The sequence below is a fragment of the Corvus moneduloides genome, chromosome 30 (assembly GCF_009650955.1).
Source record: "Corvus moneduloides isolate bCorMon1 chromosome 30, bCorMon1.pri, whole genome shotgun sequence".
NCBI classification, from domain to species: domain Eukaryota; kingdom Metazoa; phylum Chordata; class Aves; order Passeriformes; family Corvidae; genus Corvus; species Corvus moneduloides.
Window position 1 is genome coordinate 1,475,655 of NC_045505.1, and position 10,321 is coordinate 1,485,975.

A 10,321-nucleotide genomic window follows, 5' to 3' on the forward strand; every position below is an offset into this window, starting at 1 on the left:
TTGGGACCCGGACGCGCAGCTCAACTGGCATTTCCACTGGAAAATATGACATTCCCTGTGTTTATCCCACCTCCCGGACCTGTGTGGATCTGGGAGGACTCAAGAGGTGGATTGAGGCAGCAGATAAGGCTAAGAAAAATCACAGGATCACAGAATTATTAAGACCAAAAAAGACCTTCAAGGTCATCAAGTCCTAGTTTTGAAAAAATAAATATATATAATATCAAAACATCACTGTGGGAGCAAAGGAATGCGGGGGTTGGACAGAGGGATTTTTAGGCAAGAAATCAAAAAATAGAAAAGAAATCAGTACACAGACAAGAAAAATGGGGGCTGAGGCACTGTCCCCCAACAGCCCAGGCAAGACCCAGCTCCCTCAGCGTTATCAAACCCCTGGTCACATTTTCCTGGGGGATTTTTGTTAGGATTGTTTTCTCCTTCTGTGGGCGGGATGACACGATCCGAAAGTTCTCCCGTTCCCAGGGGAAGAGAGTTCCCGAGTCAGCAAACGGTGGAGCCCCAAGCGCCCGCGGAGAGATAACGCAGGGCGGTGAGTCATGGCCACGGCTCAGCCAAGCTTAGGAAATTGAGCTGGGATTTGGGTATCGACATCACCTCTCGGTTCAAACAGGATGGGCAGAAGTGAAATGGTTTGGGTGGAAAGGAGTGGAAAGATCATCCCATCCCACCCCTGCCATGGGCAGAGACACCTCCCTCTATCCCAGGCTACTCCGAGCCTTGTCCAACCTGGCCTTGGGCCCTTTTAGGGATGGGGCAGCCACAGCTGCTCTGGGAAATCCATTCCAGGGCCTGCCCACCCTCACAGGGAGGAATTCCTTCCTGATAGCCCATCTAATCCTGCCCTCTTCCAGCTGGATACCATCACCCCTTGTCCCATCATTTCAGACCCTTTCCTAGTCCCTCTACAGCTCTCCTGGAGCCCCCAGGGAAGGAAAATGACCTTTAGAGGTCACTTCCCTCCCAAACTGTTCCATGATGCTGTAAAAATAAACAGGCCTTGAATAACTGAGAGGAAACCATGAAATCACAGAATCATGGAACAGTTTGGGCTGGAAGGGACCTTAAAGCTCATCTTGGTCCATCCCCTGCCCTGGGCAGGGACAAACCCTGATGAATCCAATCCTATTTTCAGACCACAGAAAATGTTTTCTCTCCTTCAGCAAAAAGCAGGAATTATGTCACCTCTGTGTCCGGCCTGGGAGAATTTTCCCCTAACTGCTGGTGCATCCCAGGAACAAAAGGGGAGGGATTTGGGTGTATGTTTGTTTTAACGATGGCCTTTGTGCTCCTGGAGAAGCCCTTTGTCTCTCCTTAGGCGGGAGTTCCCACCAGAATCCAGTTTGGATTGGGGTGACTCTGAGGGATTGGGGTGACTCTGAAGGATTGGGGTGATGCCAAGGGAGGTCAATGCCTTTTCGTTCAACACCACTTCAGGTCACTTTTACAACTCCCCAAATGTTTAACCATCGCCCAAACTGTGTCCCCACCCAAGCAGTGACAAGCCCATGCTGGCAGCATTGTGACATTCCACTGTGGCATTCCGCCTGTCGCTGCTGGTACTGGGTGTCTTCAGCCTTTACCAGCTCAGAATGGAACATGGGAGAAATGGGATGAGTCACCCCAAGCACAGTCTGTGGTTGGCCAGGGATTTGATTCGAGGTCTCCTGAGCAAGAGGTCAAACCACAGCAGGAGTTTGGGCATCAAAATGTATTGAAATACTCTGCTTTTGGGGACAGGTAGGGTCTGATGGAGCAGGGGGGAAGGTTTTGCTCTTCCAACGGTCTCAGTTACCATTTGGAGATCCCTTAAGAGCAATCCATGGGTCCCTGATGAGTCCAGACAGCAGGAAAAGCTGCAGGGCTGGCTCCAAAATCATGGATACTGAGGAATTAGCTCCAAATTATTTGGAGGGGTGATGACCACCCTTCCTTCTCCCACACCAACCATGGTAGGATGCTCCTAAAGCACTTGGAGTTGTGCAAAGAGTGACCTGGGAGCTCCAGCTGTGGCACCGCCATCCTGGGGCCACCTCGGAAGACAGGGTGGGCAGTTGTGTGGTCAGGGACGGTGGCCAGGGAGAGGTAGGATAGCTGGGGGACAGCCCAAATTGGCTAACTCCAGCATGGAAAGGGCTTAGGAGGAGAAGGAGGAAAGGAAGAGTCTGCTAAAATCCACGAAGTCTGCTCAGATCTGGTGGGGACCATGGGGGGACAACAGTCTCTGCCACATCCAGAGATCCCTCAGGACAGAGACGAGGATCCAGGGGCTGCCTCTTTCTCTCTGCCAGGAGCGGGCTCATTCCCAGGGCTGTCACCAAGACTCCCCTGACTGTGTCACTGTCACTGCACCCAAAGTTCCAACAACCTCCCCGGTGAGACCCTCCTCATTCCTGCCAAACTCACAAACCCCCCACGTTTTTGGAGACAGAGAGAAGTGAGAGGAGCCCCAGCTGCACCTTCACCCGAGTTCCTTTAAATTCAGACTTGAAAGGGCAAGACAAAGTCAGGAAACATTTTCAGATCTCATCAGAGACAAAACTTGTCACAACACGAAACTCTTTGGTCAGGGAGAAAACCACACCAGGTTTCTGCCTCTCTTGTTTATTGGGGGATGGCACATGCCAAGGAGAAAGGCTTAAGCAAACACACACGATTGTTCCCATGGTTCCGAGCGAAAGGTGAACCCTAAGGAAAAATAAACATTTTACAACAGCACGAGTGAAACTCGGGGGGAAAAAGCAAATTAAGTCAGTTGGGTGAGACACATCTTCAGCTGGGCCGAGGCACCGGGAGGAAATTCCCGTTTTAGAGCTCGAGCTGTGGCTGATGCATGGCACTGATTAAACCTGGATCCAGCACAAGAGCTTGAGAAAAGCTGAGGCTTCCCGCCGCACTTGGAGCTGCACTCAGATCCATCCCCACTCCTGCCTGTGGTCAGGTGCCTCTTGCTTGGAGGGTGCGGCTCATCCCAGCTGGGTTTGGGGCTCCCCATGAATGGGCAGGTCCTGCTCCCGAAGGAGACCTGGGCACCCTGATGTCCAGCAGCTGGAGGGGAGCACGAGGGATTGAGCTGTTCTCAGATGCTCTTGGGAATCTCAGTCCTTAGCAGGTGGGTTTGGCCATGTTTGTCTCCCACCCGCAGTTTGGGTGGTGGTTTAAGGTGCCGTCAGCGCCCATCACTCGGTGGTCATTGGGGGGTCATCGCGCAGTTCGCTCCCTTTCTCCTCTGGGTGCCGGGGCCAAGGGGGTTGATCCCTTTCCTATGGCCTCCGACTGGTGGAGCTGCTGTTCTTCAGGATGGTGCCAGATCCCCCCACCACCACCGAATTAGATCCCCCACCCAGGGAGCCAAATCCAGCCCCTCCAGAGCCGAATCCACCCCCGGCACCAAATCCGCCCCCTCCCAGGCTGAAGCATAAACCAGCACCGCCCGTGTTGCAGCTGCCTTTCCCGCTTCCAAAGCCAATTCCTCCTCCTCCAAGGCACAATCCGCTGCCGTATCCACCTCCCACGGAGTTGCTGCCGCCCACCACAGCTGCGGAGAGGAACAAAAGGCACCAGGTTACTTCTGATGCCACCGTGAAGTTTGGGAGCACTGATCCCAGCCCGCCACGCTCCCGTGGGAACAGTACTTACAGATGCTGATGGAGCTCTGGCACTCTCCAGACATCCTGCAAGGAAAAGAGATGGAGCATCAGATCCTGCCAGAGCATCTGGAGTGGTCAGGATTGCTCCACTGTCACAGCCACAGGACCATGGTCTGCAGCTTGTGGTAACACCATTAATGTTTTATGAAGATGATGGAACACGTTTTTCCCATTGATTGATCAGGATACATTGGAATTCTCACTATATCCCACCCACCTGCACTCCTCGCCCTCGAGCAGCTTCCTGTAGGTCGCAATCTCCACATCGAGGGCCAGCTTGACGTTCATGAGCTCCTGGTATTCCCGGAGCTGCCGGGCCAGGTCAGCCTTGGCTTTCTGCAGGGCTGTCTCCAGCTCAGTCAGTTTGTCCCTGGCATCCTTGAGAGCCACCTCCCCGCGCTGCTCTGCGTCCGCGATTGATGTCTGAAGGGTCTCACACTGGAGGGCAAGACATGGGCAGGATGAATGGGGTGGGGGCAGCGGGTGGGAGATGAAACCATGATCCCAGATCAGAGAAATGTGGAATGGTTTGGGTTGGACAGGACCTTAAAGATGACCTGGAGCATGAGCAGGGACACCTTCCACTGTCCCAGGTTGCTCCAAGCCATGTCCAACCTGGTCTTGGACACTTCCATGGATGGAGCATACATAACTTCTCTGGGCAACCAGAGCAACTCAGGCTCAGCTATTCCCAGGTCCTTCCCATGCCCAGCAATTCCCACCACACTTATTTCCCTTCAGGGAAGCTCTAAAGGGCAAGACCAAGAGGTTGTCCTCATTACTCAAAGAACATAACACCCACCTGCTTCTTCACACTCTCAATCTCAGCTCGGATCCTCTGGATCATGCGGTTGAGCTCCGAGATCTCGGTCTTGGTGTCCTTGAGGCTGTCCCCGTGCTTGCCCGCAGTTGCCTGCAGTTCCTCGTACTGGTGGGATGAAGCAGCAGGAGAACATTGGGTCCATTGTGACCTCACAGTTGCTCCCACACCAGCGCGGGGAAGCCAAGGAGAGCAAGTCTGTGCCAGGTCCGCTCTAGATGGACCAGCACCAGCGATATCCCAGATCTTGCCATGGCCTGAGCTGCCACCAGTAGCTCTCCCACCCCCCTGGACACTGGAGAACCCCAGCAGCGTGTGCCACATTCACCTTGCAGCGGTACCAGGACTCGGCCTCCAGTCGGCTCCGGTTGGCGATCTCCTCATACTGCGCCTTGACCTCGGCAATGATGCTGTCCAGGTCCAGGTTCCGGTTGTTGTCCATGGAGAGAACCACTGAGGTGTCAGACACAGTCTTCTGCATCTGGGACAGCTCCTGCAGGTGATGCCCAACCCAGATTTAGCCCTTCCAGAGCTTCCTTATGGTGCCACAACCCTCCCCCATCCCGGTGTCCCCAGAGTACTCACCGCCTCATAAAGACACTTGAGGAAGTTGATCTCATCTGACAGAGAATCCAATTTTCCTTGGAGTTCCACCTTGGCCATGTAGACTCCATCCACGTCCTGCACCAGAGATGGGATGAGAAAACCTGCCCGGCACACACCGGTTAATCTAAAATTTCATGGAATCATGGAATGGTCTGGGTTGGAAGGGACCTTAAATGCAATTCCACCCCCTTCCATGGGCAGGGACACCTTCCACTATCCCAAGGTGCTCCAAGCCCTGTCCAACCTGGTCTTGGAAAATTCCAGGGATGGGAGCAGCCACAGCTGCTCTGGGAAATCCATTCCAGGGCCTCACCCTCCTCATAGGGAAGAACTTCTTCCCAATATCCCATCTATCCCTGTCCTCTGGCAGCGGGAAGCCATTCCCCCTTCTCCTGTCACTCCAGGCCGCTGTCCAAAGTCCCTCTCCAGCTCTCCTGGAGTCCCTTTAGGTTAAAAACAAGGACTTGACCTTCTTCAGGAGCACGAATTCATTCTCAGCTGCTGTCCTTTTGTTGATCTCCTCCTCGTACCTGTGGATGGGAAGGAGGGAGATGGAATCTGGCTGCTTGTTTTGGCTCTGGCTCAGCCTAATGAACATTGTTGGCCTCAGACTCATGAACTCGGCAAAAATAGATCTGCCACAAGGGAGATTTATGGACAGGGAATTGCGCTTCGCCTTTCGGGACAAGCCCTGGCTCCTGCATCTCCAGTGCCTGGGTGAGGAAAGCCTGGAAAGAGGAATTCCGGCTCTGCTAAAGTGAGTCCCGGTGCCTGCGGCCACTCCAACCTCCTTCCACAAGATCCAAGAACCTCCAGCTCCTCACAGGTATCATGGAATCTCCTGATTTGGAAGGGACTTACAGGGATCATCAAGTTCAGCTCCTGGCCCTGCACAGGACACCCCAAAATCCCAAACGGACCCAAATTTTTCAGGTGCTCATTTCCAAATATAAAGTCAATTTTCACCCAGCAACCTCTGGTTGATCCCAGGTCTTGTTGATTCCAATGACTCCCAGACTTCCTTTCCCACTCTTTTGTGCAATTCCTCAAGTGGATTCATTTCTCCAGTCTTTGTTCTACTTTTTCCAAATGGACGCATTTTAATTTTGTATTTGTAGACTACAGTAAATTATGTATTATAATAAATAACAGCAGGAAAATTTTTCCTTTCCTTTTTTTAGCCTCCTGTCAACCTTCCAAAGAAATTCTCAAATCCTGAAGGATATTATGAGAAGGAATCCATGAGGAAATCCACAAGGAAATTAGAGTTGGGTTTAGCAACTGATTAATTCATTAAATCGTAATGTCACTGACTCTTAACTGAGGAAGACAAACAGTGGAGGATCCTCCTTCAGGGAGAAGCACAATTCCAGCAATATATTGAGAAAGTCTGAGAAAAGCTGAGAAATACCTTGAGAAAGCACCACTTTTCATCCAAACTCACCTTCCCCAAAACATTTTACATTTTCTAATCATTGCAAAAAAAAAAATCAATATTGAAATTAGTATCAATATTTCCATTTTTTTGTCTGCTTGAAGTGAGTTTTTCTCTCTGTTTAGTCACCACCAGGCACCCCAAACAACCTACTTGGTCTTGAAGTCCTCCACCATGTCCTGGAAGCTCTTCAGCTCTGTCTCCAGCTGGTGCTTCTCACTGGAGAGACAATCCAACTGCTTCCTCAGCCCGCTGATGTAGGTCTCAAAGAAAGGGTCCAGGTTCCTGCCCCCCGTTCCTGCACCCCCCTGTTCCTGCAGCAGCTTCCACTTGGTCTCCAGGACTCGGTTCTGCTGCTCCAGGAACCGGACCTGAACAGGTGGGAAAAGTCAGATTCTTCCCTCAAAACCCCATCTTTTTACTGATTTTTCCCCATGTGTTTTCCATATTTTATTCCCATTTACTGTGGGATAACTCCCAGTCCTACAGGACAGGTAGGACCACAGTGGATGGGGTGACTGAGCACAAGGGGGTCACCTCCCCTCCACAATTCTGGACCCTCTAAATGGGAGAAACACAATGAACTTCATGGGTTTGGCATCTTCTTGTTCAAAATAGCCAAAGAAGTCCCAACATCTTCAAAATATACCAAAACACCCAAAAAGTCCAATTATCTCCTTAAAAATAGCCTGAATCACTGCATATCCCATCTTCTCCTTAAATATAGCCCAAAACACCCCAAATCCCAATGTCTCCTTAAAAATATTCCCCAAAAAATCCCATCTTCTCCTTTAAAATAGCCCAAATGACCCAAAATCCGATCTTCTCCTTAAAAGTAGCCCAAATCACCCAAAATCCCACTAAAAATAGCCCCAAACACCCAAAAAATTTCACCTTCTCCTTCAAAATAGCCCAATGTTCCCCTTAAAGTAGCCCATTTTCCCCTTAAAAACAACCCCAAGCTCCTTCAGTTTATGGTGATTTGGGCAACTCCCAGCTCCGGGTGGCACTGGATGGGCATCTCCCGGTCATTCCCACCCTCCGGAGCCATGGGAAGCCAGGACCCGATCCCAGGGTGAAGCCCCTCCAAACCTTGTCGATGAAGGAGGCGAATTTATCATTGAGTTTCTTGATCTCCTCCCGCTCCTGCGTCCGAACCTTCTGGATCTCAGGGTCGATCTCCAGGTTGAGGGGGGCCAGCAGGCTCTGGTTGATGGTCACCTCCCTGATGCCGCCCGGGGGGCACACGGGGAAGCCCTGGCTCCCCATCCCACCATCAAATCCTCCACCAAAGCCACCAAAGCCACTTCCGAGGCCTCCACCGAAGCTCCCTGCACCATAGCCGCCCCCAAATCCTGCTCCGGCCCCAAAGCCAAAGCCTCCTTGGCCGCTGAAGCCTCTGCAGGCACCACCAGCCCCCCCAAATCCTCCCAGGGAGGTGCTTTTACTGCCCCCCAGGGAATAGAGGCTCCTGCTGCCAAAGCCACCGGCGCCACCGGATCCCCAGCATCCTCCACGGGACACGGAGCTGAATGCGACCTTGTTCTTGCCCCCGAAACACACGGAGCTGGAGCTGAACCCCTTGCCGAGACCGCAGGACTGGCGAGACATGGTGAGGGGTCCCCAAAATTCTGAGCTGAGGCTGGAACTCGGGATGCGAGCGGAGCCGAGCTGTGTGGGAGCAGCGGCTGGGTTCCCCCTTTTTATGGTGCAGGGAGCTGGTTGGTGCCAGGGGAGTGGAGGTGTCGTTTTTTTGGGGGGTGTTTCATTCTCTTCATTGTTTTCAGGTTTGAAAGGACGCCCTCCTCACTTTGCCACAACCATGACCTGCCTGCAAACACTCCCCAGAGAGCAAAGAAAAACAAAAGCATTGTTGGTGTTGGAGCCAAACTCCAACTCAAATTCCCTGGGCCGCGGCCTGCTGTCACTCATCACAAAGCCCCATGAACTCTCTGCTGTGTCACACCCTCGGGGGAAACCCTTGTTTCAGCTAAATCTGTCATTTTCGGCCTGACACCAGGGGCTGAGTTCACTGGATTCCAACAAAAACCCAGGCTCCCAGGCACACCCTCAGATGCACTCCGCTTCAACCTCCTGCTTCGAGGAGGGGTGACGTGAGCTCTCCAAACTGTTTCACAACTGGGAGCATTAGTGCTTGGCAGGGCTCTAAAACTAATTTTATGTCAATAAAGATGATTTTAAAACCCTCTTAAATCTTCTGAAAGGGTTTTTAAGTCATTCTGGATCCCTCTGAGTTGGGTTGAGCCGGGCAGGACACACTGGGATTTGCAGAGACCGAAATATCCCGATATATCTGTGTTGGGCCACGCCCCAGCGGGGTCAAGACTGTTCCCTGCCCCACAGGTTTGACAGGGGATCACATCCCTCCTCTGAGGAACCTTCCAGGGATTCTGGGATGTTTTCTGAGGGTCCTTGTTGGCCTGCAGCCCCTCCACAGCGTGCAGTGCTCAGCAGAGCTGCTCCCGGCCTACCTCATTGTAAAAACGACACAATTTAATTGCTTAATTGCTTTTAATTTCTATTTTAATGAGGTGTTGAGCTGTCTCTATTGAGGATCCTGGTTTATCCCACTGTTAAAACAAATAAAAAGCCCCAAAAGTTCCCCCCAACCCCACACTGCCAACAAAATCCAGCACTCTGGATTATCCTGTTCGTTGTGAGAGGTTTGTGGAACCAGTTCCAGCTCCGAGACTGTTCACCCCCAGCTTTTTATTTCACTGAAAATATGTAAATCTGGGTCTGGGTGCATGTCCCGGTGTTTCCTCCTGAATCTCGTCAGGGATTCCTGAAGCTCCAGGATTTTCAGCCCAAGGGGGTTTGCAGTGCAGGGAACAGGGAACAGGATGCTCCCCTTGGGCAGTGCTTGTCCTGCACGCCCCAATCCCACCTGGAAACCCTCTCCCGCCCTCCAGGGGCCCCCGGTTTTCCAGCTGGAGAGGGGAAGTGGTTTGAACCCAGGCAAGGAGGTGGCAGCTGCGTCTCCCGACCTTACGCAACCGGCAGATCCACCCCAAAACCAAATGAACCTGTTGGAGCCCAGGCGGAGAACGTTCCTGCCAGGAGTTCCCAGGGTGGCTCCAGCACCAGCTCCTGGCCCAGCCACTGGCCTGCGGCCAGCCCGGCACTTGCCCAAGCAGCTGCTGGACCAGCAAAGCCCTGCCCCACCCTGCCACCAAGGAGTGGAGACACCTCACTGGGACACGGGGTCAGCTTCCAAATTCCTCCCGAACTCCAAGGTGGAGCATCTCGGAAGCTCCAGCGCTTGCGGGGATGGGAATGCATCAGGAGCAAAGCCAAGGGCCCAAGGTTGGCCACTGTCACCCAACCAGTGTTGGCCACCATAATTCACCCAAGTGCTGGCCACCATCACCCACCCAATGCTGGGCAACATCACCACCCAACATTGGCCACCGACACCCAACCAGTGTTGGCCACCATCCCTCACCCACTGTTGGCCACTTTCACCACCCAACACTGGCCACCGTCACTCCCTCAGTGTCGACCACCATCACCCACCTAACATGGAGGGCCAGCCCCCACACAGTGCTGGCCACCATCACCTACCCAACACTGGGCACCATCCTCTGCTCAGTCTTGGCCACTGTCACGCACCCAACACTGGCCACCATCACCCACCCAAACTTGGCTATCACCACCCATCGAGCACCCCTACATCCCAGCTCCCCGGTGTGTCCCATGGCAGCAGCGGGGACCTCCAGCACAGGTGCCCAGCACTCCCAACCAGGGAAATATGCAGCAGAACCAGAGCCC

General features: G+C 52.9%; 1 protein-coding gene across 1 annotated transcript; it reads right to left on the bottom strand.

The window, feature by feature from the left end:
* Positions 1-1,964: 1,964 nt before the first annotated feature.
* Positions 1,965-8,183, bottom strand: KRT4 (keratin 4). Its single transcript, XM_032094144.1, has 9 exons — positions 7,622-8,183; positions 6,683-6,900; positions 5,564-5,624; positions 5,074-5,169; positions 4,817-4,981; positions 4,471-4,596; positions 3,886-4,106; positions 3,658-3,692; positions 1,965-3,556 (listed from the first exon to the last, which is right to left on the bottom strand). Exons 1-9 carry the CDS (start codon positions 8,138-8,140, stop codon positions 3,282-3,284), a joined length of 1,716 nt encoding a protein of 571 aa, XP_031950035.1. The 5' UTR covers positions 8,141-8,183; the 3' UTR covers positions 1,965-3,281.
* Positions 8,184-10,321: the final 2,138 nt, after the last annotated feature.

What these genes read in the sequence shown, in the direction of transcription:
- KRT4 (XM_032094144.1), bottom strand. Translation starts at nt 8,140, where the DNA reads ATGTCTCGCCAGTCCTGCGGTCTCGGCAAGGGGTTCAGCTCCAGCTCC. An exon ending in TCGCCTCCTTCATCGACAAG is followed by an intron (nt 6,901 to 7,621) that starts GTTTGGAGGGGC and finishes CCACCTGTTCAG; the next exon opens with GTCCGGTTCCTGGAGCAGCA. An exon ending in TTGAGAGTGTGAAGAAGCAG is followed by an intron (nt 4,107 to 4,470) that starts GTGGGTGTTATG and finishes CTTGCCCTCCAG; the next exon opens with TGTGAGACCCTTCAGACATC.